Source organism: Aotus nancymaae, unplaced genomic scaffold, assembly GCF_030222135.1.
Source record: "Aotus nancymaae isolate 86718 unplaced genomic scaffold, 86718_ANA_hifiasm-v0.15.2.pri h1tg000079l, whole genome shotgun sequence".
Classification (NCBI taxonomy): domain Eukaryota; kingdom Metazoa; phylum Chordata; class Mammalia; order Primates; family Aotidae; genus Aotus; species Aotus nancymaae.
This window is the reverse complement of record NW_026988494.1, coordinates 28,655,632-28,682,792: the sequence shown is the minus strand read 5'-3', so window position 1 is coordinate 28,682,792 and position 27,161 is coordinate 28,655,632. Positions and strand designations below refer to the sequence as shown.

The 27,161-nt window shown below is 43.3% G+C and overlaps 1 protein-coding gene across 3 annotated transcripts in view; it reads left to right on the top strand.

Moving 5' to 3' along the window:
* The first annotated feature begins 2,474 nt into the window (after positions 1 to 2,474).
* The window catches only part of PINX1 (PIN2 (TERF1) interacting telomerase inhibitor 1), a 76,845-nt gene continuing 52,158 nt past the window's right edge, over positions 2,475 to 27,161 (top strand). The window contains exons 1-5 of one of the 3 annotated variants that reach the window (XM_012457343.2): positions 2,475 to 2,607; positions 7,521 to 7,630; positions 10,590 to 10,682; positions 11,783 to 11,861; positions 22,268 to 22,360. In XM_012457343.2, the coding sequence (XP_012312766.2) occupies positions 2,589 to 2,607; positions 7,521 to 7,630; positions 10,590 to 10,682; positions 11,783 to 11,861; positions 22,268 to 22,360 (394 nt within the window). In that variant the 5' untranslated portion in view covers positions 2,475 to 2,588. The remainder of the gene's footprint in view (positions 2,608 to 7,520; positions 7,631 to 10,589; positions 10,683 to 11,782; positions 11,862 to 22,267; positions 22,361 to 27,161) is intronic. The other 2 variants (XM_021667165.2, XM_064368790.1) reach the window with 2 other exon arrangements.

The following is a 27,161-nucleotide window of genomic DNA, read 5'->3' as shown; positions in this document are numbered from 1 at the left end:
TTATGCAAAGAAAGGTCTGTGGATCATTGGCATCCACATCTTTAGAACTTGTTAGAAATGCAGAATCTGGCTCACACCTGTAATCCTAAAACTTTGGGCGACTGAGGTGGGAGGATCACTTTGGCCCAGGAATTTGAGACCAGCCTGGGAAACATAGGGAGATCCTATCTCTAAAAAATTAAAAATAAAAATATTTAACTAGACGTTGTGGCACATGGCTATAGTCATAGCTATTCAGGACATTCAGGTGGGAGGACTGCCTAAGTTAGAGAGGTAGAGGCTACAGCAAGCCATGGTCACATGATTACACTCCAGCATGGGAACACAGTGAGGCCCTGTCTCAAGATAAAATAAAATAAAATAAGAAAGGCGGAATCTCAGACTCACCCTAGGCCCGCTGAACCATATGTGCATTTTAGCATGACCTCTGGGTGACTGGCATGCACAGTCATGTCTGTGAAGCACTATGCTAGGGAATCTAGTAAAAGACTGAAGGACAAGATGGAATGGCTTACCTTCTTTTGGATGGATCACCTTCTTTTGACAAGTGCAAGCAATTTCCACTCCCAGCTGGCCGTTTAAAATACAAACAAGATTCTGTAATTTTTTTTTTTTTTTTTGAGATGGAGTTTCGCTCTTGTTACCCAGGGTGAAGTGCAATGGCGTTACCCAGGCTGAACTGCAATCTTGGTTCACCACAACCTCCGCCTCCTGGGTTCAAGCAATTCTCCTGCCTCCGCCTCCCGAGTAGCTGGGACTACAGGCATGCACCACCATGCCCAGCTAATTTTTGTATTTTCAGTAGAGACGGGGTTTCACCATGTTGACCAGGATGGCCTCGATCTCTTGACCTTGTGATCCACCCGCCTCGGCCTCACAAAGTGCTGGGATCTGTAATTTTTTTTAAATCCCAAACTTAACAATATTCGTTTTCAGTAGATGATCTCCATTAATATTTTATAGCCATACAGATTCCTGGAGTTGGAACAAAATTTGGAAAGCATACTGCATTCATCAAAAGGCAGAGTCCCTTCTACAATATGCCTTTGTGGTCTCTAACTGAGTATTTCCAGGAGACACCTCATTGTAACACAAGATCCAATGATAATTCAACCATTTACTACTGGAACCATGGCAACAGGCCATAAATGTCTGCTTCAATCTTCCTGGCCAACTTAGAGACAAGATTACCTTTCTGAAATCATATACCAGCATAGGAGGTACTTGAATAACACTGATTTCCTGACCAATTCAGTATTCTCCATTCTGTATAACTACCTTCCACTCTCTCTGGCATAATCAAACAGATCGGCTAATTATCCTACAATTCTTGTGATCCTGGCTTCCTGAGTCCAACGCCCTACTTTTAACCTTTTTCCCTATGTCACAGCTTCCCTGCCTTGGCCGGGAAAATTCCATTCACTTGCCTCCCCTGATCCCAGGGTATTCACTGATAGCTGTAAGCATCCTTTTGTGTTTCTTCTTTTATGAAACTAGAGTTTACGTTTTTTGTTCAGATTTCTAGTTAAAGGGAGAATTTCATTTTAAACAAGAATCTAGTCCTTCAATTGCTTCAGGACAATTGAAGCACCTCAGTGGTGCTCTTTCTCTTTTTACCTTCCTTTTATGTGCGAAAGGCTTCTGTGTGCACTGTCCCCTGAAGTTTACTGGAGAGTCACTCATCCAAAAACATGTCTTGACCATACTTAAAAGTGTTTTTGCTAGGATCTTATTAGAACTCCCCTGGAGACAGGGACACTTCAATTAAATTTTGCAAACATCTATGGAGCCTTACTATACTCCCATTATTTTGCGAGGTGCTGGTAGGAATACAGAGATGGATATGATAAAGGCAACATTTCAGTGTGTGCCTTGTGGTGGAGAAAATCAATAAAACCTTCTTCGCCTTATTAAAGAAATAACATTTTCCCCAGAACTAGCTACCTGTTTAACTTGGGGTCCCACACAAAAACCGATAAACAGATAGGAGACCTATCTTCTGATATCTATCTATCATCCATCTCTTCATCTCAGAAAGCATAAGTAGGGTATGAAGAAGAGATGGGACATTACAGGGCAAAGTCCTCCCCTCCGGCCAAGTTTTTCAAACTCCTTGTCCATAGCGTTCATACTGAGCTGTTTGAGGGCAGGTCACGTCTTTCCACTACCCTCCCTGCCAGCACCTAGGGCTTCCTCATGGAGACCCTGCAGGTAACCAATGTGAACGCGTGCTCCGCGGCAGACGCGCCCAGGTGGGCTTTGCCCACATCCAATCACTTAGTACGCACACTCCCTCCAGCCAATGAGCCAGTACGTACTCCTTTCTCCGCCTCCCTCCGGGCGGCCACCGCCCCATCAGCCCCTGGTAGTCCCGTCCACGCCCCAGGTTGCCCCGCCCCGCCCCGCCCCCTCGTCGCCACGTGCTCGAGGAGGGAGTCGCGCGCCACTGACGTCACCAGCACGCGTCCCGGGCTCTGCAGTGTGACAGCGAGGGAGTTACGCGCGTTCGGGTTCTTCTCGAGCCTCCTGCCCGCCCAGTGGCCGCAGTCACCCAGGTCCAGAGGTCGCGGTATCACAGACTCTGCGACATGTCGATGCTGGCTGAGCGTGAGTGTCGGAAGCGGAGGCCCGACCCGGGCGCGTAGCTGAAGGTGTCGGGTGACGTGCACGGCAGCCCTGAGTGGCTGGGGGCGCGGGTTCCTAGGGCTCGTTTTGTCCGCTTGCCTCAGAGCTCCCCGAAGTTGGCCGCGGGTCTGCTAGTGAGAGAGACCGCGACTGTTCGGAGACGCCGTCCTCAGAATCACCCTGGGGCGCGCACGGAGGAATCGAAGGGGGTCAGAATACCGGGTCCCGGGACTGGTCCCGCCGCCGCCCTTCGTGGGGACCCGTACTGGTTGCTTCACTCCCCCAGACTTCAGCTTACTCAGGTTAAAAAGAGGTTGAGCAGAAGGATCACTTCAAACTGTAATCACATTGTCCAAGATGTATTGGACCCAGAAAAAGAAAAGCAAAGGAGTTAGAAGTCGCAAACATGGGACGTCAGCCACTTATGGGGGGAGTGCAGGGTGGATAAGTAATTCTAAATGAGTTTATCTTCACTTTGTGGAATCGGTGAAACCCCTATCTCTGGAGAGGCTGCTGAACTTCTCAATAGTGCCTGTAGCTAAGGTCGCTTGCCACCAGATGGCAGTCGTGCTTTGGTCCTGAAAAGCGGGTCCTTGAAAGTTGTGTAGTGAGCGATAAACAAAAACAGCTTATTCAACAGATCAACCACACCAGCACAGGGATTTTGTGAAATAAATGCTGTTAGCACTCTGTTTTCTAAGAGGATGGAGAACTAGGAGCACAAAACGAAATGGGTCAGGCACCATCCTGAGTTTACAGGGGCAGAAATTGACGTTCAAAGGAAAATAATTTGCCTCTAGTATTTGAGCTAGAAAATGGCAAAATTGATCTAGTTGTCTCTGTATCATTATATTCTTGCCAGTAAGACCAGCGGAGACCCATAGAATTGAATATGTATTAGATTGAATCTGTGGGCTCTATTTTTTCACCGGTAAAAATGAGCAGTCAGGATTAGACCCTAGATAACTAAGATCTCTTATGGTTTTGGTATTCTTTGATGTTTGCTTACTTCAGTATGCACTTGGCGACTTTGGCCCTAGCTCTGCTATTCATTTATGTCTGTTCCTTATGATTAGCATTTGTGAGACCACTAAAATCTCTTACTGTCTTTATCCCCAGGTGCCCTTAAATTAATGAGATGGTGAATATGAACATGGTTTGAAAAGTCTGAAGTATAGAGGTGTAAAATGTTATTTGTAGACGTCAATAATTCAGATTGCATGATTTCAAGAGAGTGTTTCAGTTCTCCTCTTCCCAGCGTTATTCCAAATTGTCAGATCCTTGTCATGGTAATATATATTTTGTGGGTTTTTCTTCATCATTTGATAAATGGGTATAGCATCTTCTGTAAATAGATGTTTAGGATTGGTGTTGTTAATAAGAAAAACCTTAGACAAATTAAACAGAGTTTGATTGAGCAAAGAATGATTTGAGGATTGGGCAGCCTTCAGAACTAGAAACAGGTTCTAAGAAATCCAGCTTGCTATTCGGCCAGGCAGCATTTACGGAGAGTAAACAGAAGTGAGATACAGAGACAACTTGGTTAGGGTTGCTGCTCTGATTTGCCTTATTTGAATCAGCTGGCTGCCTGTGATTGCCTGAAGCTCAGCTGCTGTAATGAATTGAGACTCAGTTATATGTTACAAGAGTATACTCCTAAGATAGGCTTTCTCTTAGCTTAAGTTCTAAAGTAGATGCAGTTCCTTATGTAAGGACTCAAGTATGGAGGCATCCTCAGGCCAAATTTAATTTAGTGTAACAATTCTATCCTTCCTGTCAACGTCTGAATTTTGAGAGATTGTTCAAAACTTCTGCTCCTTGGTCTTGGGACTCAACACGCCCGTTAGAGCAAATGGGATCCTAGCGTAAGTCATGTGGAATTGAGCTGTTGTATGGATGGTTTTTACTGGAGTTGCCCCAAAAGTATCCCAACAGACCCATTTACAGTTAGATCTCCACATGGGAGTCCTGCTAGAGGCCGGTTAAATACATCCCAAGTAGTGATCTGCAGATTGAGAGCTTTCTACCTGAGGTGCAGCACCATGCTGTAAACATGGCTGTTCAGATTGTGTCAAGGGTCCCCAAGATCATCCCCAGATTCAGTGATGTGCTGGGGGATTGAGGCACGGGACTCAGCATCTAGTCACTCTCACCACTAAGATTCATTACAGCGAAAGGATACAGAGCAAAGCCGGCACAAGGAAAAGATGCATGGGGCAAAGTCCAGGGGAAGCCAGGCATCAGACTTCCAGAGCCCTCCCCCAGTGAGTCACACATGACACACTTAATTCCCCCAGGAGTGAGTTATGATAGCAAATGTGGAATATTGCCCACCAGGGAAGCTAGTGAGAAACTCAGTGCCAGGGATTTTCCTGGGGGCTGGTCACATAGGCACCCTCTACCTGGCAGGCACCAAAACTCCAGACTCCCAGAAGGAAAGCAGGCGTTCAGCATAAACCATATAGCTCTGCTATTTGTGTATGTCTGTTCCTTTGATCAGTGTTTGTGAAGCCACTAAAATCTTTTATTTTCTTTATATCATTTGTATGAACAGGCACCATGAGCCACTCTTATCAGTTCTGCCAGTAGTGGGAGCCCTTGGGTTCCCTGTTGTAAACAGGCCCTTCACAGGATATCAGTCAGGCCTACTGTGTTAGCGAACAAAACTGAGATCAGAGCACAGAACAGACTATGGCATGAGAATCAAAAAGGACATGTAAAAGGTGATCCAATTGGAACAGCTCAGAGGCAGTCTTTTCCTTACCATGATTTTCCGTACCTGGAAACTTGTGCAGCCTTTGAGCCAGGAAATGTTCCAGGGAAGCAGGGTTCTGGTCTAGTGAGTCTGGGAAGCATGGCAGGCCTGTGCTGGCCTCCTCTAATAGGATCTGCACATTTGCATAGTAAACGTTCTGGAAGATTCTTCAGTATTAAATTTTGTTTAACCCAGTGTTACTCATTTTCAATGGGAAGCTTCCCTCCTCCCCCTTTAACATCCTTATTCGGAAACACTTGTGTGATCCCATTGGTTGAAGCTACCTGCCATTGTGGTGGCGGGTGGCGGGGAAAACACGACCTGATCTTGAATAGCTAATCTCTTGTGTAGGCATTATAGTTTGTTGTATATGGGTGTATAATATGAAGCGTGTGCAGTTCTTACTGCGGACTGTGAGCTTGTTCTCAAAACTGTCTCCTTCATACAAGCCCTCGTTGAAGACTCCTGACAAGCACTACATAGAGACAGGAACTCTGACGCACTGATGCCAGCTTGCATATAGAATACTGGTTAACAGGCATCTCTCTGGTGTGTTGTTCATAGCAGAGGCAGTGTTATGCTGAGTATTTGCCAAGGTAAGTAAAGTGGTAACTTAGCCAGATGGAGCATTTTTGGGTCACCTTTTTTTTTTCTGCAAAACCCTACAAATTCGAGCCCAACTTGTTTTGCTTTGTTAAGTGGCCTTTTTTCTGCCTGTGTGTTTGTAAAGGTCTTCCGCTTTTGCTGAAGTGTGCATAGTTATGGGCCTCTATTGATTTTATGTGTGGCACAGTGAGCCTCTTTGGCAGGGGGTGTGTTACTTTTTAATTATGTGATAAGATGGGCAAGGCAGGAGGGGTTGTGTTGATGGTGAGACAATGTGTTTAGATTGATGTGGCAGATAAATGATAATGACACCTCCAAATTTCTCATTTGGCCACAGTTGACTTTTGGGTTTCATATTCTTTCGAGTTCTTTAGCTTTGCCATAGTCTTCCTTAAAACCTACAGTGATAAAACCTTGAGTTCATAATGATCAGTAATTTATATGCCTTAAAAAAAGTTACTTCGATGAGACTCAAAGCAGTTCCCTTGATTCAGTTATGCTCCTTCCTTTCTTTTTTCCTGTCTTCCTTCCTCCTTTCTTCCCTCTTTCCATTCTTCATTTTTATTCATTTATTTCATTCACATATTTATTGAGTGACTGCTGTGGGCAAAGTGATATTTTTTTTACTTCTTGCAATGAAGCCTAAGAAAAAAGACATGAATATGAGCCCTAAGGAGAAGATGTTTTAATGGGAAACCTGAAAGGTGGATATAAATACCCTAATACAGTAGATGTTAAGAAATAGATAAGTTATTTTAGAAGTTCAAAGAGGGGTCAGAGGGCTTCAGGACACCTCAGTGAGAGGGATGGTGGTGGTATCTGTAGGTCACATGTATGGAGGGTACAATTGACTCTCCCCAGTAGAGTAATGACTGTTGTATGTTGTGGATTAAGAATATAAGCTTTGAAGTCAGTAGGACCAAGATTGGTTTAAAGGATCTGGTTTTTGCTTGGGGATGTTAGGTAAATTTCTTTCTCTAAGTCTCACATTTTCGTACCTGGCAGTGACGCCGCTGCTATCCACCCTCATTGGGTTACTGTGAACACTGAATCTTTATTACGTACAGCGTGTGGAGCAGGTCTCACGTTGACGAATTTATTATTTTAACTGAATCCTTGGTCTTGCATATTGTTTTGTATGTAGTAGCTCATGGCATGGGAAGCTGTAACTGCTGCTGACGGTGTTGAGGACGCTGGTGTCCACAGGTGCTTTCACTTGTGCTGATGGCTGAGTGTGGAAGGCCCAGCTGTAGGATATTGAGCATTTGCTTTGCCACATAATGAGGGAACATTTCAATTTTAATCTTAAGAAGTCAACTTATATGTCTAGAATCTACATTTATTGGGGAAACCAGGATAAATGATGCAGTGTGTTAACCTTCTATTAGGTGTTGAATTAATTTCTGTATTATAATGTAGGTCATATTTTACGTACATACATAAAACACACAAAGTTATGCATGTGTATGTCTGTGTGGTATTTTCCAGGTCTGAAAGGTGGTGCATTGCTGATGAGATGCTTTTTCGTTTACAGGTCGGCGGAAGCAGAAGTGGGCTGTGGATCCTCAGAACACTGCCTGGAGTAATGACGATTCCAAGTTTGGCCAGAGGATGCTAGAGAAGATGGGGTGGTCTAAAGGAAAGGTATTTTGGAGAAAAGCAGAAAAAATCTGAGCTATGAAAAGAGATTAGAAATTAGGGGAAAACGTCCTTCTTAGGAGGCTGGAAGAAATTTATGCTTTGGATCAGTAAGTGATTTCGATCCAAAATAAAAAATTGTTGTGACCTTATGATGATAAATTAGGATTGAACAAAAATGTCAACACTTTATTTAAGCTGCCATGATTAGCATCTCTGGTAGACAGTGCCTCTCACTAGTTGCACCTGGAATTATAATTAACCATCAGAGATGTACATTTTATGCCCCTGTATAACCAGGCTACACGCTTTTTCCCTTTCCTCACTTCCCATTTGTTCTTGACTCCAGTAGAGCTTCTGCTGATATCTTCACACTTAAATGGTTCTTGTTGAGGTCTCTGGCGATCTTTAAATCTAATGCTTTGAATTAGCCAAATCCAGTGGGCCCTTGTTTTGTTCTCACTTTGCTTAACTCCTCAGCAGTGCTGGATGTAGCTGACTACTCTCTCCTTGAAATACTTGTCTTGGCCTCCACAGTACTATTGTCTCATCTGCGCTTCCTTTTAACTTCACTCGCCGTTCCTAAATTTGTTGCTATCTCTTTTTTTCTGTAGACTTTTGATTGTTAGAGCTCTTTGAGGCTCAACCTCAGGCCCCTTTTCTGCACTCTGCTCTGGTGATCTCATTCGTTCCCTTGCCACACTGAATTAGCTGAAATCTGGGAACTGTCATTTTTCTATATCTAGTCCATTTCTGTCCTCTGAGCTCCAGATTTGTAAATTCAACAGCCTGCTTGATATTTCCACTTGAGTAATCATCTCAAGGCTATCATTTCTATTATAAAACTCTTGTTTCCCCCAAATGTATTTTCCCCAAGTTTTCCCCATTTTTCATACATGGTAGCATCTGCCATTTACACAAGCCAGAAACCTGAGAGTCCTACTTGGTTCCTCCGCCCTCTTCACTCCCACATCCCCAGTCATTCTCCTATGTCCTCCCTCTTCTCTCCCGCATCCCCAGTCATCATCCTTCTTCATCCTCCCTCTTCCCTCCCACATACCCAGTCATCATCCTTCTCCATCCTCCCTCACACATCCTCAGTCATCATCCTTCTTCATCCTCCCTCTTCCCTCCCGCATCCCCAGTCATCATCCTTCACCGTCTTCCCTCTTCCCTCCCACATTCCCAGTCATCATCCTTCTCTGTCCTCCTTCAGTCCCACATCGCCATTCATCATCCTTCTCCATCCTCCCTCTTCCCTCCTGCATCCCCAGTCATCATCCTTCTCCATCCTCCCTCTTCCCTTCCACATCCCCAGTCATCATCCTTCACCATCTTCCCTCTTCCCTCCCACATTCCCAGTCATCATCCTTCTCCATCCTCCCTCTTTCCTTCCGCATCCCCAGTCATCATCCTTCTCCGTCCTCCTTCACTCCCACATCCCCATTCATCATACTTCTCCATCCTCCCTCTTCCCTTCCACATCCCCAGTCATCATCCTTCTCCGTCCTCTCCCTTGACTCCCGCATCCCCAGTCATCATCCGTCTCTGTCCTCCCCCTTGACTCCCACATCCCCAGTCATCATCCTTCTCCATCCTCCTTCACTCTCACATCCCCTTTCATCATCCTTCTCCATCCTCCCTCTTCCCTTCCGCATCCCCAGTCATCATCCTGCTCCATCCTCCCCCTTCACTCCCATATCCCCAGTCATCATCCTTCTCCATCCTCCCCCTTCACTCCCGCATCCCCAGTCATCATCCTTCTCCGTCCTCCCCCTTCACTCCCACATCCCCAGTCATCATCCTTCTCCATCCTCCCCCTTCACTCCCGCATCCCCAGTCATCATCCTTCTCCATCCTCCCTCTTCCCTCCCACATCCCCAGTCATCATCTTGCTCCGTCCTCCCCCTTCACTCCCGCATCCCCAGTCATCATCCTTCTCCATCCTCCCCCTTCACTCCCGCATCCCCAGTCATCATCCTTCTCCGTCCTCCCCCTTCACTCCCACATCCCCATTCATCATCCTTCTCCATCCTCCCTCTTCCCTCCCGCATCCCCAGTCATCATCCTTCTCCGTCCTCCCTCTTCCCTTCCGCATCCCCAGTCATCATCCTTCTCCGTCCTCCCTCTTCCCTTCCGCATCCCCAGTCATCATCCTGCTCTGTCCTCCCTCTTCCCATCTTCCTTCTTCCCTCCCGCATCCCCAGTCATCATCCTTCTCCGTCCTCCCCCTTCACTCCCGCATCCCCAGTCATCATCCTTCTCCGTCCTCCCTCTTCCCTTCCGCATCCCCAGTCATCATCCTGCTCTGTCCTCCCTCTTCCCATCTTCCTTCTTCCCTCCTGCATCCCCAGCCATCATCCTTCTCCGTCTTCCTTCTTTCCTCTCCCATCCCCAGTCATCATTCTTTTCCGGCCAAGGCAGCACTCTGCTTCAGCCACTGTCGTAACTTGCACTGATTGACTCTTCAGACTCTCAACTGTCTCCCTTCCTCTCTCCTTTTTCTCCTCTGGCCCATTTGCTATACAGCAACCAGAATGATCTTTTAAGATATGGAAATCAGCTTGTGTCATTCTTAAAAGACCAGTGGTTTTCCATCGCATTTAAAATAAAATCCCAGTTCCTCCCATAGGTTATGTGAGATCTAGCCCCTCTGCCATCTCATTTCCTTCATTTGCTGCAAAAGCCACTGCGGGTGCCTCTGAGGTTTCCCAGTACACTGAGTTTTTTTCCCACCTTATGGTCTTTGCACTTGATCTCCCCTTACCTGGAAAATCTTACCATGTGTGTTAATTGATGCAGAGTACTTAAGAGTCCTCCCCCATGTTGTTTTGTGAAAATATTTGATGGAGAGAATCATAAACTCAGAACAACTGCCATTTGCATCTGTGAGTTTTGTAGCAGTGCTCTGCTTCTGAGTATCAGCCAGAGGCATGTTCTGACTCTCTGTGTTTAATCTCCACAGGGTTTAGGGGCTCAGGAGCAAGGAGCCACAGATCATATTAAAGTTCAAGTGAAAAATAACCACCTGGGACTCGGAGCCACCATCAATAACGAAGTGAGCAGCAGCATGCCTCCTGTGTGTCTTTGCATAATTGACTTCAGTCTTGTAGATGTAAACATTTTAATCCAGTCAGTTGATTGATTCGTCTGACTGTTGGTGCCACACTTCATTTCATTCACATTTCCTCCTGAGCACTGACACTTTCAATGTGTGGTGCCATAATTCAGAATCAGTGGCCTACTGTGGTTTTATCTAAACTGAAACTTTTGTTCCTAAGTTTTTGCAGCCAACAGACTCTGGTAGGAAATCTGGAGAATTACTTTAGGTAAATTGAATTACTTTGGTTAGTTCAGTATCTCTGAGTAGTGGATTAGAGCAGCTAAAATTTTTAGCCACTAAAGAAAGAGTTTACATAAGGTTGATTTCAAATGTAGTTGTTGAAGGATAGGTAACACAGATACACTTATTTTCTTGGCAGAAACGTTACCCAGTAAACCTATTCCATATTCCTTTACCTTAAGTATTCTTAAAAACACTTAAGAATGTGAGTAAGGCAGATTCCTACATTGAAACCCTGCTTCCCACTGTTTTGGGAGATCTTCATTCTCTTATAAAAGCCAGGTTCATTTTTTTATAATGACCTTATTAGGTAACCACCTTATGAATGGGTGCTCATTGATTCAGGAGACTTGAGGTTCTTCCTTCTCCCTTTCCTCAGAGTTGGGTTGATGCAAGTAATTAGAATATTTTAAGTTCTACTGAGCAAAGAGGAGCATTTGTGTCCCTCATGGTTCTTGTCCTTTGAACTATAATTTCCCCTAGTGAGGAAAAATATAGTAATTTCATTGTGTTTTACTTTAATATTTAGCACACAGGTTGCCTATTTGCTATAAATTGACTATTGATTGATAAGTCATTCACATTTGAAATCAGGCCTTAGGCTTCCAGGAAGCCCCTTTTTAATCTTGATCTGAATAAAGAGCATTTTAACTATATTATTTCTTGAATCCACTTAAATTTATCAAATAGTATTTTGATGAAACATTTAAAATTTCTTACTAATCACTGGATTTCCTTGATTCCAAAATATCATCATCTCAGTCAGGTAGGTAAACTACAGATTTACCTCTCATTCATTTCTTCGGTATTTTCAGGACAACTGGATTGCACATCAGGATGATTTTAACCAGCTTCTGGCTGAACTGAACACTTGCCATGGGCAGGAAACTGCAGGTAGGGAAATAAGGTGACCTAAGGTGTCAGTGAAAATATGTTTATCAGTTTTTTGTTTTTTGCTTTTCTTATTTTTTAATTGATACATAATTATACATATTTATTGAGTAGAGTGTGATATGTCAATATCTGTACACAGTTTGTAACTTACACCTGTGTTGTGTTCATCAGTGTAATTAGCGTATACATCAACTCAGACATTTTTTATTTCCTTGTGTTGGGAACATTTAAAATCTGTTCTTCTAGCTATTTGAAAATATACAGTGAAGTATTATTTATTGTAGTCACCTACAGTGCTATAGAACACTAGAGCTTTTTCCTCCTATCTAGTGGGGCTTTTATGTCCATTAGCCAATCTTTAGCTATTTCCACCTACCCCTTCTCCTTACCCAGCTCTAATAACCACTGTTCTGCTATCTACTTTTATGAGCTCAACGTTTTTAGCTTTTTCATGTGAATGAGAATATGTGATACTTATCTGTGCCTGGCTTATTTTACTTAATGTCCTCCAAGCTCTTCCATTTTGCCTCAAGTGAAAACCTCTCATTCTTTCGTAAGGCTACCACTGCATATATGCACCGCGTGCTGCTTCCCCGTTCATCTGTTGGTGGACACTTAGGTTGATTCCATTTCTTGGCTGTTGTGCCATAGTGAGCATGGAAGTTCAAGTATCTCTTCAACGTGCTGATTTCCTTTCCTTTGGCTGATACCCGGAAGTGGGTTGCTGGATCATTTAGTCATTCTATTTTTAATTTTTTGAGCAGCTGCCATACTATTTCCTGTTTTCTATAGTGGCTGCATCAACAGTGCATAAGAGTTCCAATTTCTCCATATCCTCGCCAATAATTATCTTTTATTCTTTGAGAGTAGCCGTCCTAATGAGTGTGAGATGATGTCTCATTGTGATTTGGATTTGCATTTCTTTAATGACTGATGTTAAGCATCTTTTCATCTGCTTATTGGCCATTTTTATATCTTCTTTGGAGAAATGTCTATTTAAGTCCTTTGCTCATTTTTAATTGGATTTTATTGTAATCTGCAAGCATTTTTATAAACATTCTAGTTTATAAACAATCTATTCCTGGTGTATAATGTGTATCTTGGGTGAATAATCGATAGATACTTGGTAGATTGAAAGAGAATTTTGTGGATGAAATATAGTATTAGACTTGAGTTCAGCAAACATTTATTGAGCTGTGTGCTGGGTACCAGTTTATGTGTGAGGATATGCAGAGGTATAAGACACAGTCCTGCTTGGAGGTAGCAAGCAGAATATGCTGGTAATTATCTGGCAAAATCACAGCACACATCTAACCACAGGAAGGTTTATTGCAGTGCTATGTGTAGAAGTGAGCCCACAACCATGAAGGGAAAGGTGCTTTGTTGGTATTTTTTCTAACCAGATTGGACTTCCGTTGGAATATATAACTTGTACAGTTTTCCTTATCCATAGGATCATGATTTTGAAATATCCTAACCGTTTTGTGTGTGGTCCTAATATAAAGGGCAATAATTTATTAGCAGAAGAAAAAGATAAGGAAAATGCTTTCTGAAAGCATATTAGGAAATGCAGGATCTGTGAAGTAGTAAAGTTCAAGGACATTCTTCCTTACTAATTATACACAAAAGCATCTCTATATTTATGATCACAGTTGAACTAAGTAGAAATACAGATTAGAATGTAAGCTTGGCTGGGTGCAGTGGCTCTTGCCTGTAATCCCAGCACTTTGGGAGGCTGAGGTGGGTGATCACTTGAGGTTGGGAGTTCCAGACCAGCCTGATCAACATTGAGAAACCCTGTCTCTGCTAAAAATACAAAATTAGCCCGGCGTAATGGTGCACGCCTATAATCCCAGCTACTCGGGAGGCGGGAGGCTGAGTCAGGAGAATCACTTGAACCCGGGAGGCCAAGGTTGCAGTGAGCCAAGATCCCGACACTGCACTCCAGCCAGGGCAGTAAGAGTGAAACTCCATCTCAAAAAAAAAAAAATGACCATATAAGACTTGGAGATTTTGACTAAAGCAGAAATAGAGTATAGTGGTTTAGAGACAAACACCAGAGTCAAACTGTCTGGATTTTACTCCTGGTCTGGCTCTTCATTTGTATGACCTTGGGTAAATTGCTGAACATGACTGTACCTCGTTTTCCTCTTTGGTCAAATGGAAGCAATAGTGTCATCCTTGAAAGTTATGCCTTACAACATCTGAGAAAAGCAAGCAGAGATACTCAGCACTGTCGGCCTCCTGATCGTATGGCCGGCAAATCTAGGGCCATAAGCCACGATTATGGCCAGAAAATTTACTTTGCTCTGGAGGATTTCATAAGGAATCTAGGGATTTTATTTTCTCTCTCTCTCTCTTTTTTTTTTTTTTTTTTTTTTCCTTTTGAGATCGAGTCTTGCTCTGTGGTCCAGGCTGGAGTGCATTGACTTGATCTTGGCTCACTGCAACCTCCGCCTCCTAGGTTCAAGCGATTCTCCTACCTCAGCTTCCTGAATAGCTGGGATTACAGGCACCCACTATCATGCCCAGCTAAGTTTTGTATTTTCAGTAGAGGTGTGATTTTGCCACATTGACCAGGCTGGTCTTGATCTCCTGACCTCAGATGATCCACCCACCTTGGCCTCCCAGAGTGATTACAGGCATGAGCCACCACGCCCATCCTAGGGTTTTATTTTTAATAGTTTCCATCACTCTTGAGCCTTCTTTTGTTTTTTGGTTTTTTTTTTGGTTGGTTCTCTTCTATTTTGAGACTAGGAAACCAAACCCAAGATCTATCTCTACCATATTTTGCCTGCGTTGTCTGTAAAAGTGGGTAGAATCTACTCCCCTTAAAGTTTCTCCAATCTGTAAGATTTCTGGTCTGCTAGGAACTGACCTTCCTTACTACCTCGGTATCTTAACTGCAGTAAGGGAAGAAAAAGAAAAGGTAAGAGGATCGATTGAGAAAAGAAGAAAGAAATAAAATTATCATCATTTATTGATATGACTGTATTGTATATAGACTGGAACTCATGGGTTTATTATAATTGCTAAATTTAGCAGAGTTGCTGGTTACAAAGTCAATATATGAACATTAATTTTCTTTCCATATATCTAAAAGGAACAGAAAATAAAATTTAAAATATAATGGGATTGTTTAAAATAAAATGATATTATTTAAATTATTTAAAATTTTAAATGAAAAATTAAATAAAATGACATATTATTATATCTTTTAGGGTAAAAGACATCAGATTCTTTTAATAGATCTAAGAAGAGATCTTTAAAACCTCTCCCTGAAAAAATGTAAAACATTATTGAGAGGAGTTATAGAAAGCCAGTTATCAAGATTTATTATAAAGCTACTGTAACAACTGAAGTAAGTATAGTTTTGGCATAAAGATAGACTGAGTAGCTTAATGTAAGTGGACTTTGGCATAAAGATAGACTGCATAAAGATAGACTGTGGGAAGTAGATGGTCTTTTCAATAAACGGTTTTGGAACAGTTAACTGGTCCCACCCTTGACCGTTAACTCTCCTCAGAAAGAACTCAAACTTGACCCCACCCTCATACCACACACAAAATCAATTCCATGTATATTTATTAGCAAGAATGTGATGGACCTAACAGTAAAGCTTTTAGGAGATGATGATGAAGAATAAGAATATCTACATGTCTTTGAGATAGGAAAAGACTTCTTAAACAGGTCATAAAGCATTAGAACACTTCATAAAGAAAAAGCTTGGTAACTTGAACTCTATTAAAATTAAGAATTTCTATTTATCAAGAAGTGTTATTAATTGGAAGCCACCAGAAGATGTTTCCAATACATGTAATGAAAAAGTTTCAGATCCAGAATATATAAACAACCCCTGCCAATACATAAAAAACGATTGACAATGTGATAGAAAAGTGAGCATGAGTCTAACAGGCATTTTACAAGAGAAGATATCCAGGCGGCAGGGTACACAGCCACATTAGTCATCAGGAAAATGCAAAATAAAACCTCATGTGATACCACTGCGTGCCACTGAAATGAGGAAGACTGGCAATATCACGTTCTGCTGGCAATGTGGAATAGTAGAATTCTTACAGAGCTTGGTGGAAGTGTCAGTTGGTATGACCGTTTGGAAACAGATTAGAATGATTTACAAAAGTTGAAGATCTGCATACCCCTGACCTGACCCCTGTCCAACAGAAGCCTGTGCACAGGTGTCCTGGGAGATGTGCACAACGACACTGATACCATTATTCGTGGTATCCCCAAACTGGCAATAAGCCAGATGCTCCCTGACAATAGAACGGTTAGTAAAGCAGTATAGTTGCATGCAAGACTATAAAACAGGTTGACAAACATTTCCCAGAAAGGGCCAGATAGAAATATTTTTCAGACCACAAATCCTCTGCAAAACTACTCACCTTGGCTCTTGGAGTGTGAAAACAGCAACAGACAGGATTTAGACCAGCGGATGTGGCTATGTTCCATAAAGGTTTCTTACAAAAAGGGTGGTGTGCTGGATTTGCCCCACAGACTGTGTGTCCTCTGGTGTAGAAGACTCATTGACTTAATGTTGACCAAAAGAAGTTGGACACAAAGATACATCCAGCTGATTCCACTTACATAAGCTACAAATAGCAGACAGACCTGATGTTTAGTGCCATACATAGGTGGTAAAACTTTTTAAAAACAGAGACGTGAGTACTCCACTATGAAAGTAGTGATTGCCATGGGAGCGAAGTTTGGGATTGAGAAGGGCTTGTGAGGAGCTTCTGGCCTGCTTGGCAGTTACGCAGATATTTGTGAACATTCTGATTTTTTGCGCTTTCACTGACTGTTGCTCCCTTTTCACCTGCTGCCCCCCACCAGAAAAAGAAATGGTTAAGACACAAATGAAAAACAAGGGGAGTGGTTACCTCAAAACGCAAAATAATGGTTACCCCTAAGACGGTGGTTCTCAACCGGGGGCAGTTTTGCCCCTCATGGGACATTTGGCAATGTCTGAAAACATTTTTGGTTGTCACAAGTAGGGGGATGTTACTGGCATCTGGCGAGTAGGGGGCCGTTGAGCCAGGGACTTGGCTGAATATCCTGTGATGCCTGGGACAGCTGTGCCCCTCCACCCCCTCCGCAAAGGAACAGCCCCGAATTTCAGTAACATGGAGTTGAGAAACTGTTTTAGGAGGAAGGAGCAGAGAATGAGAAGGGGTGCAGGGTTGCTGGATGCTTCTAGATTCAGGTGGTATTCTGGCTCAAACCTGGGAGGTGGCTACCTAGGGGGTTGCTTTATAATTAACTATGCAGATTTTAAGTAGTGTGTGTTTTGGTATTTGTCACAATAATAGTGAAGAACTACGTGGTCCCCTTTCTGGTAGACGTAAGGTGAAATATGGCATGTGCAATTGATGTCATATTAAAGCTGTGGTTAAGGCTAATTAAATAGTAGCAGATACAGCAATTTGAATATCAGGCATCAGCTTCTACCTTAATGAGTGTCTGCTCATGTATAAATGCAGTCACTTTTCCTAAATAGGTTCAATGACATGATTAGGGTGTCAGACTTGAGGTGCCCTTTAGGCCCACCACTGCAGTCATAGAGACAGAAACTTGAGTCTGGCCATTTCTTAGAGGCACCCCCATTTCTGTCAGTCCTAACAAGGATACTGAGTTGACCTGGTACTCTGTTTGGTGTCTGTATTAGTCTGTTCTCACACTGCTAATAAAGACATACCCAAGACTGGTAATTTATAACGGAAAGAGGTTTAATTGACTCAGATCAGCATGGCTGGGAGGCCTCAGGAAACTTACAATAATGGTGGAAGGGGACGCAAACACATCCTTCACATGGCGGCAGGAAGGAGAAGCGTGAGAGCTGAGTGAAGGGAGAAGCCCCTTATAAAACCATCAGATATCCTGCGAACTCACTATCACAGGGGAAACTGCCCCTGGGATTCAGTTCTCTCCATTTGGTCCGACCCTTCACACCTTAGCATTATTACAGTTCAGAGTGAGATTTGGGTGGGGACGCAGAGCCAGACCACACCAGTGTGTTCCTCCCTCCCTTCCTCCCTCCCTGCCTCCCTCCCTGCCTCCCTCCCTTCCTCCCTTCCTTCCCTTCCTTTCCTTCCTAACACAGCCTTGCTCTCGCCCAGGCTGGAGTGCAGTGGGGCAGTCTCGGCTCACTGCGACCTTCACCTCCTGGGTTCCAAGGATTCCCCCACACCAGTCTCCTGAATAGCTGGGATTACAGGGGCATGCCACCACACCCGTCTAAGTTTTGTATCCTTTAGTAGAGATGAGGTTTTGCCATGCTGACCAGGCTGGTCTCAAACCCGTGGCCTCAAGTGATGCTTCTGCCTTGGTCTCCCAAAGTGCTGGGATTACAGAAGTGAGCCACTTAAATACTTAAAATCACAGATGATAAAATCTGTGATGAAAGTTAACAAGCATCTCCTAAAACTCTTAAGTCTGCTACAACACTAAGTTCAGTGTGACAAGGAGTAACTAAATGAGACAGGGTAATTTTGTTTTAATGAATTGTAAGGAACATACTTATTCTTGTATTCCACAGAAGAATGTGTTATTTTTAGAAGTAAGCAGGGCACCTGTGATCTGCAAAGGGGTGCTTTACAGCAGGTTTTGTTTTCAGTTTTTGCTTTGCTCACATATTTCCTAGGAGAATTTTGAAAAACAGTGTACCCTGTCTCACATTTTTAGATTTGCATCTAGGATTTTTTTTGAATCATAGGTACATAGTTGCAAAGAATATAATTTCTGGCCTGTTGGAAAATATCGACATGTTAAAATAAAACCATTATATTACTCTTAAACGTGTCCAGTGAACATTGCATGGCATTTAAAAATAAAACCGTGACGTCAGTCCTAAATGTCTGCAGTATACTACAATAAGCACAATAGCAGATTGATGCCCACTGTCATCTATTTAAAATACATCAACAAGTGCTGCTTTGGCTGGGTGAGGTGGCTCACGGCTGTAATCCCAGCGCTTTGGGAGGCCGAGGTCGATGGATCACCTGAGGTCAGGAGTTTGGAGACCAGTCTGGCCAACATGGTGAAACCCTGTCTCTACTAAAAATACAAAAATTCTCTGGACATGGGGGTATGTGCCTAATCCTAGCTCCTCAGGAGGCTGAGATAGGAGAATCACTTGAACCCAGAAGGCAGAGGTTGTAGTGAACCAAGATCGCACCACTGCTCTCCAGCCTCGGCAACAGAGTGAGAGTCCGTATCGGGGAGGAAGGAAATGCTGCTTTAGTAGAAATGAGCTAGACATCTGTAATCCCAGCACATTGGGAGGCTAAGGTGGGGAGGTTGCCTGAGATTAGCCTGGGCAACAAAGGGAGACCCCATTTCTACAAAGAATCAAAAAATTATCCTGGCATAGTGATATGTGCCTATGGTTTCAGCTACTTGGGAAGCTGAGGCAGGAGAATTCCTTGAGCCCAGGAGGTCGAGGCTGCCATGAGCAGTGATCACGCCACTGCACTCCAGCTTGGGTAACAGAGTGAGACCCTGTCTCAACAACAACAACAGAAAGTCAGAAATGTTATAATTCATAATATCTTTTCTCCCGAAATAGCATTTCCATTTCATAGACCCCATAGTATTTTATATTAATACATTTTTATGCTTAAACTTTTTTAAAAAATTGACCACCCTATTATATTTCTCTGCCACAAAACAAGTACATGTTAAGTTTTTGGTTTATTTCTAATAACCTAAGGCTTTAATGTAAAAAAAGAAAAAAAAGTTGGATTAAGTTGTCATCATGATTAGTAGATTTTTTTTTTTTTTTTTTGAGACAGAATCTTGTTCTGTTGCCCAAGCTGAAGTGCAGTGGCTTGATCTCGGCTCACTGCAACCTCCACCTCCCGGGTTCAAGCAATTCTTCTGCCTCAGCCTCCTGAGTAGCTGGGATTACAGGCACCCACCACCATGCCCAGCTAATTTTTGTATTTTTAGTAGAGATGGGGGTTTCACCATGTTGGTCAGGCTGGTCTCGAACACCTGAACTGGTGATCCGCCTGCCTTGGCCTCCCAAGGTGCTGGGACTGCACCCGGCCTCATGATGGGTAAATTAGAGTTAGTAAAATTAGCAGATCTGTTTTAAATTTTGATGAATGCTTATTAAACAAGCACATCTCTTTGGCAGTGCACCTCTTGATGAGCTGTGTTGGTGGTAGGGATGTGGGGACTGGTCCAGCTGCTTTGACACCAGCATTTTCACTTGTCCCTCATTGATCCCAGTTAGCGGAAAGTTGTGCCTTTCTTTTATGAAGTGGGAGGGGGCAGACGGGAAAGGACAGCCAGAGTGGCGCATCCGCTCAGACTCCAAGCACTTTCAGGAACGAGTGCTCATGAACAAAGATAGAAAGTAATTCCTCAAGGCCTGTCTGTGCTCAGGCATCCTTCGGTCTATCTGCATGCTGAGAAGGTACAGAAGCTTCCCAGGTGATCGCTTTATTCTCTGAAGGGCGAGAGCAGCTCTGTGAAGGGTGCAGTGTGGTGGTTCAGGATGTGGCCTCTCAGTCATGTCTGCCTGGGCTTCCCATCGCGGCTCCTTCCTGGCTGTGCCCTATCAGTTTCGTCCTCTGCAGTGAGTTCAGGCATCGCAGCAGCTCTCTTAGGGAGTGGCTGTGGGAAGGAAATCTGAGAATGCGTGGAGAGCCTCCAGTCCTGCGCCTAGTCCCGCATGAGCTTGCTGTCAGCAGGAGCTACTTTCAGCTGATTCAGGGATTTGTGATTAGAACATCGGCATTGAAAATTTTATGTGCCATAGGAAGTGCAAAAGAGAAGACTTTACTGGTAGATGTCTTTGAAAAAAATCCAGGATGTCCCTGGGAAGTAGCTGCAGAAGAGATGTTTCAGTTTGTTGAAATAATGAGCCCACGCTGGGCGTTACTTTGAGTGTGGCACATCTGTCTTCTCTTTCCAAGCCTGCTGTATGGTTCCCGTTTTGCCTGTGAAGTTACTCACCCCGGGGAGGGACTGCAGTCACTCACATGCCAGTGAATGGACGTGCTTGTTGTGCTCAGTATTAGGGTGAACGTTTCTTTTTTTCCACTTTCTCTAATCTCATAGCTAAATGTTCTTAAAACTATAGGAAAATTTAGTCTCCTTTCTACCCCTGATCTGTTTCTAAGGCACTCTTCTGTCTGAACTCAAATAGATACAGGTGAGAGGATGCAGGCAGCTAGCTACTTTGTAATTGACTCTAACCCCAGATCAGCTTGCTCTGATACTTCAGGCAAGAGATACTTCCTGGCTCATGTTTTCTCTTCTGTCAGAGAAGTTCCCACTCAGATGTTGTCCTCAGCGGTGTGTTTTTGCTCCTCTTCCCCTGCCAGTGGTCCTCCCCGAGGCCCCGACGTTGGAGGTGGTGGCTCACAGCCGGTGCTGCTCTGTCACACGTCACCTCATCACCATCTCTCATCTGTTTTTAGATGGTCATTTAACCTGTCTTACCTTTATTCACTTTTTAAAATAACTTTTTATTTTGAAATAATTACAGGCTTGTAGGAGTTCACAAAATAGTACGAAGAGTCCTGAATACCTTTCCTCTTGCTCCTCCTGGGGGTGGCGCCTTCTATTGCTGTGGCTTTTCAAAACCAGGAGGTGGACACTTGGTGTTACTGTTAACTGCACCATGAACCTAATCCAGTTTTCATTATTTTTTTGGTCTCCATTCATTTGTGCATGGGCATATGGTTCTGTGCAATTTTATCGCAAGTGTAGGTTCATGCAGCAACCACGACAGTGAAGATACAGGATTGGCCACGACGGCACAGCAACCTCATGCTTTGTGTTTGCATTAATACCTTCATCCCTGTCCCCTGGAAACCATTCGTCTGTCCTCTGTCGTTTTGTCATGTCTAGAATGTTCTGTAAATGGAGTTGTATGGTATGTTTTGTAGATGGACCTCTTTGAGTAAGTCTCCTGGCTATTTGTTGCGGTAGCAGCCGCCACCCCCTCTTCACAGTGGATTGGTATTCCACTGTAAGGATGGCTCAGGGGTTGCTCAGCTGTTCATTCATTCACATGTTGAAGGACTTGGGGGCGATTTTTGGTATTTTGCTATTATGAATAAGGCTAATATGAACATTCATATCTATGTTTTTGTGTGAACACAAGTTTTCATTTCTTCCTCAAGGATTTTCTAAATTTCCGGAGGGCAGCCTTGCCTGATTCATAGTAGGCAAATTAAGAAAATATTTCTAATTGTTTGACCCATAGAAGAAAACCAGAGATCCAGCAGAATGGTGCTGTTGCAGAGCAAATTAATGAGAGTTCAGTCATGAATGATGGGCTCCTACAATTTTCTTTGAGGACCATTCACTGTTAGGAGAATAAATGAGATTGGATTACAAGACTTTCATGTAATTTTTTTTCATCTTTTTTAAAGACTCCTCAGACAAGAAGGAAAAGAAATCTTTTAGCCTTGAGGAAAAGTCCAAAATCTCCAAAAACCGTGTTCACTATATGAAATTCACAAAAGGTAAGATTAAGCATTTCTTCACTTGTTGAAATCTATGTGTTTGTCCTGAGCTGCTTGCAGCATGCTTGCTCTTGGTCAGTAGTGACTTTATGTGTTGTGGACAGCCGGCTGAACTGCTCCGAAGCAGTGCTGGAGTCTGTGCAGTGACTATGGATTTCCCGAGGATCCTGTTAGAATCAGATCCAGGAGAGCTGAGATGGGGCCCAGATTAGGCTTCAGACTGTCAACCAGTCCTGTGGCTGAGCTACAATGGAATCAGGTTCTATTTGAGGAAAAAAGGACTTTCTGTGGCCAGATCAGAAAATAATTTTAATTTCTTGTCCAACATTTTTAGCTGCATGGTTTTTTTAGAGCTGGATGTTGGTGTTAAATAGCTCTTAATATGCCAGGTTAGAGAATTAGGCTCTATGTTGAGATCTCCAGTGTGATAAAGCACAATCCCTGGTTGACCCTTTATTCCACATAGTTTCTCCATTTCACAAGGTAGGCATTCCGTGGTCATTGCCAAGTTGGGGAGAAATCCCTTTGAGAACTGGGTGAGAATTCCTATTCTTCCATCACCACCTCCCCAGCCCCTTCCCAGTAAGTGAAATCATTTATGCGTGTGGTTGTCCTCTTTAGCCACGAGGTGGCGGTCTTGCATTGGAAAGAAACAATTTAAGGCAATAGAATCAACTCCCCACTTGTTTGCTGGTAGAACAGTATCATGAATTAAAAACCTGTTTATTACATAGTATACATAAGAAGCATGGTGATGATGCTGACGCTGTCATATCTAGTGTCTATTGATGGTTCTTCTCTGGGAGGTTGGCTGTGTTTCTACCTCGATATCTCTTTGCTTTGGTCTTCTATGAATGTCATGCATATCAAGGCATTGCTGAGAAGCTCTTACCTCGTAGAACCTGCCTGGATAGCAGTGGGAGCTGGAATTCCCATACTCTACACTATTGATGATGCTTTTCATTTCGGGCCAGGAGCCCAAAAGTTAGGACTGGATTTGGTTGAGGTGAGAGGCCATGCAGAGCTGAGTGGGTCGGGAATTGCGTGCAGGGCAAGGCCGGGCCTCCCTTCCCTCTCCAGCAGCCGTGGCTCTTCTGCTCCATCCCTTCTTCCTCTCAGGCAGGAACTTTCTTGGTTGTCACCTGTATGCCCTCTGACTGGGGTTCCTCTCCACTCCAGCCTGCTGCGGAACAGGAAACAGGCTTCGTTGGCCCTCAGTCCTTTTGAGGAGAGGGTAAATGCTTACTTCATACCCAATCCCTGAAATAGCCCTTCTTTTTTCATTAGACTCTAGAAAAAAACTAGAGATCACAGAAGGTGCTGTTGCAGAGCAAGTTAGTAAAACTCAAAGTGACCTGTAACTTTCGGATGGTGTGGCAGCCTTTTACACTTTCACTTTTGCAGGTAGAATCTTCTGATTTTCCTTTGGTGCCAGACTGCATGCATGATTTGATCTGAAGCGTTTGCGGAGGCTGGGATAAGCCTCGTTAATCTGCTTTAATCTAATGGATGCCAGGAGCATCTGCTTTCTATTTCTAGTTAAGCCACTCCTTTGCTGGGTGACCCTGTCAGACCGCTCAGTTTCTTGTGCCTTCTTTTGCTGTCTTCCAGTGAGGGTTCTGTATCTATTAGCCTTGCCTGGGGAGAAGAGGGGAGTCAGTATGGAGAGCAGAAAGAGTCCTGGATTTATTGTTAGATCGCAGAGAGGAGCTCCAGTGGAGACATGAAGGACGTGTAGACTGGTCCTAAGTAGAAAAGAGGAGACAAGCAAAAGTCCAGGTAGTGAAGAAAAGAATGGTTTACCATCCAGCTTTGCAGTCCACGGTGCAAGCTTATTTTAAAGTCTCCTCTAAGGTGGACTCTCTTAGATCACAGAAAATCTGGCTTCTGGCCATTACTCACTCTGACGAGTCATCTACCCATTTCCCGTCTTTCAGACTCAGTTTTCTCTTTTGTAAAATGTGGACACATTTGTAAGTGACTGTTAGATTCTAAGGTAGGTTCTGGTTTATGGAACTTTTGCTTTTTCAGCATTTATATGATGATAAGGATTTTAACCAGTGGGTATGCTCATAATGACAGTAACTCATTCACTGAGTTGATGAGGATGATTCATATTATAACTCAGGTATGGTCCAGGAAATCAAACAGGAAGATGGAATTTTACATAGCTTGCTAAGAGTGAAGATAAAAATTTTACTCTGGTAAGATTATAGTAGCAAAAAGTGTTATAAAATTTGCTACTGCCTAAATATCAGCTGTATCATTTTTATTTTGAGACACGGTCTCACTCTGTTGCTCTGGCTGGAGCACAGAGGTACAATGTCAGCTAACTGCTGACTTGACCTCCTGGGCTCAAGTGATCCTTCTGCCTCAGCCTCCCAAAGTGCTGGGATTACAGGTGTGAGCCACTGCACCCGGTTGGTTTTATCATTTTAGTTCTATCGTTTTAGTTATATTGTTTTATTCCTCTCCCTGGTCCCAAGTTAATAATTTTAGCTTGAGCTAATTTATTGTGTAATTTTAAAAGTCAGTTTTAGCCATACTTATTTGAAAGGCCAACTCCAGCATGGTTTGTGGGTTTTTTTAGTTCAAAAGATGTCTGCAGATGGAGGCTATCTCTGCAGAAGGAAAAATGTCAGTTAATCCAAAGCCATTTTTGAGGTTTTCTATCTGGATGGTGAGACGTCAGGAGAACAGCGCCTCCCCGCTCAGTTGTGTGGTCATTGGATGAAAGTTGCATCAGCTGTGATTGTGCAGCTTTTTCCTGGGAATCTTGCAGACTTCTTATTCCTGTGACAGTTTGGCTGTTTTTTTATGTGCCTCTTACACAAGGAAAGCGCATGCCTAACGCATGCTGCAGGTGCTTGGCTTCCAGTCTGGAATCACAGAATTGGTATTCACAGTGCTGTTAGCCCTGCCCTCAGTTGCGCACTGGGAGTGAGGAGCTTTACACTTCCTCTTCTGATTCTTTTGACATTTAAGTAAATATTAAATAGCACCTAGTAGGCTTTTTGAAAATTCCGACTCTTATTACTGGTTATTAGGGTCTGACCTGTGTCGCCCACACTGACTCTTTCCACTTTCCTGGTTTGCTAACGGTGCCTTTTAGTGGAGTTACCTTTATCTTCTGCCCTAGGCTGACTGCCAATTCTGTGTGTTTGCAATGAAAAAAAAAAAAATAAAAGTATGTCATTGTATTTGTCCTTCTTGATTGAATAATGTAAATGAATTTTCTAAACAATTGAAGCTACCTACATAAACCCTAAGTGCTTTGTATTTTAGCAGACATATTCCTTGCTCTTTGCTTCTTTACACTGGGCAACTCAACTCTACTGTTCCATAGATTTGGTTTTTTGGAGCCTCAGTTCTACCGCAGTTCTAACGCGGCTTGCTCCTTAGAGCTTGTTGGGTTATTGCTAAGCTGTTCCTAAACCATCCTAGACATGATTCCTAAGTTCTCGTGTCTGTTTTTTATAGTTTTAGTTGCTTCCCATGTGGGCTTGTTGGAACTGTAAACAGATCTGACGATAGCAGTCACGTTTCTTCCTTCCCAGTAGCTGCTCTGATAGACTGGGAAACTGATCATCATCATCATTAGACAAACAGCTAAAAGGATCCTAAATAGAGTACTCTTCCATGAAAGGATCTGCTCATCCTTGCAGGAACTTTCAGTTTGCCTCTCGGCCTTTTTTACTGGTTTTGGAAATGTCGCAGGTTGAAGACTAATAGATGAACTAGATCTGTTTCCTATTCAGTTTTCTTAATTGTTTTCTCTGAGTTTATCAACAGTATTTTGTATGATTTGACCATAATTCAGAACTGAAACAAAATGAGCTTTTTAAATGCTTTTTAAATTTGTGGTTTTTATTCAAAAGTGGCCATAATTTTCTGGTGTTTATAAGCTTTCCATCAGGACCATTAATTAGTTTAACTCTCAAAGCCACTTCCATCTTCACCATTTTATCCACCTTTCATGTTCCTTTCCACTGGTCTCTGACTCTTACTTCTTGTCTGTGTTCTTATTTTCCAGATCAAATCCAGAGCAAGGCCTGTAACAGTCCTGGTTTCTACACTTACTTAAGTGAACTTTGCTAAAGGATAAACATTTCTGATACAAGAACCCATCATCAAAACTTTAGACACAGCTGCACCTTCATTGGTATAGCTTGCTGTCACTGCCAGCCTCACAGTGTTGCCTTTGACTTTGAGATCTGTGTTGAATCTCTGTGTTCATGTTTTGACGTCGTGTTTCAGAATTGTGATCTTGCATGTACTGTCTCTTCCTTAATCCCTCCAGCATTCCTTTTAGTCGAATGACTGTCAAAAAGATCATAATTTGCATTTTCTAGAGTGTCTGTATTCCAGAGGATAGGGACAGATGGCCAGTACACATTTTGAATTAAGTACAGCTCCCTTTTCTGAAGTAGCAGTTTGCCACCCTGAATGTGCTTTGCATTGGAAAATGGGTTGTACTGGCAGCAAAGCCGTGAGGACATCTCTGCACCTCCGATGACTTTGTCCACCTCTTCCCGCTACAGCCAGTTTTCTTCCCCACTTTTCTGGTTTATTTTCTGCACCGTCTGTGATGTGCTTCTTCTGTTCTTAAGTAGGTTTTCTGTTGGGTCTTTCTTTGTAGGATCCTATTTATTCCTAAACTAGAGGCAGGAGGGCTAGTGTCGGGCTCAGGTAGGAAGGAGAGCAGCAGGCAGAGCCCGGGGAGCCTGCCCTCCTGTCGGGAACAGGTCATACCGCCTGGGCCACTTCATCTGGTACTGCTGCCTCGGAAACTGGTTTTGGC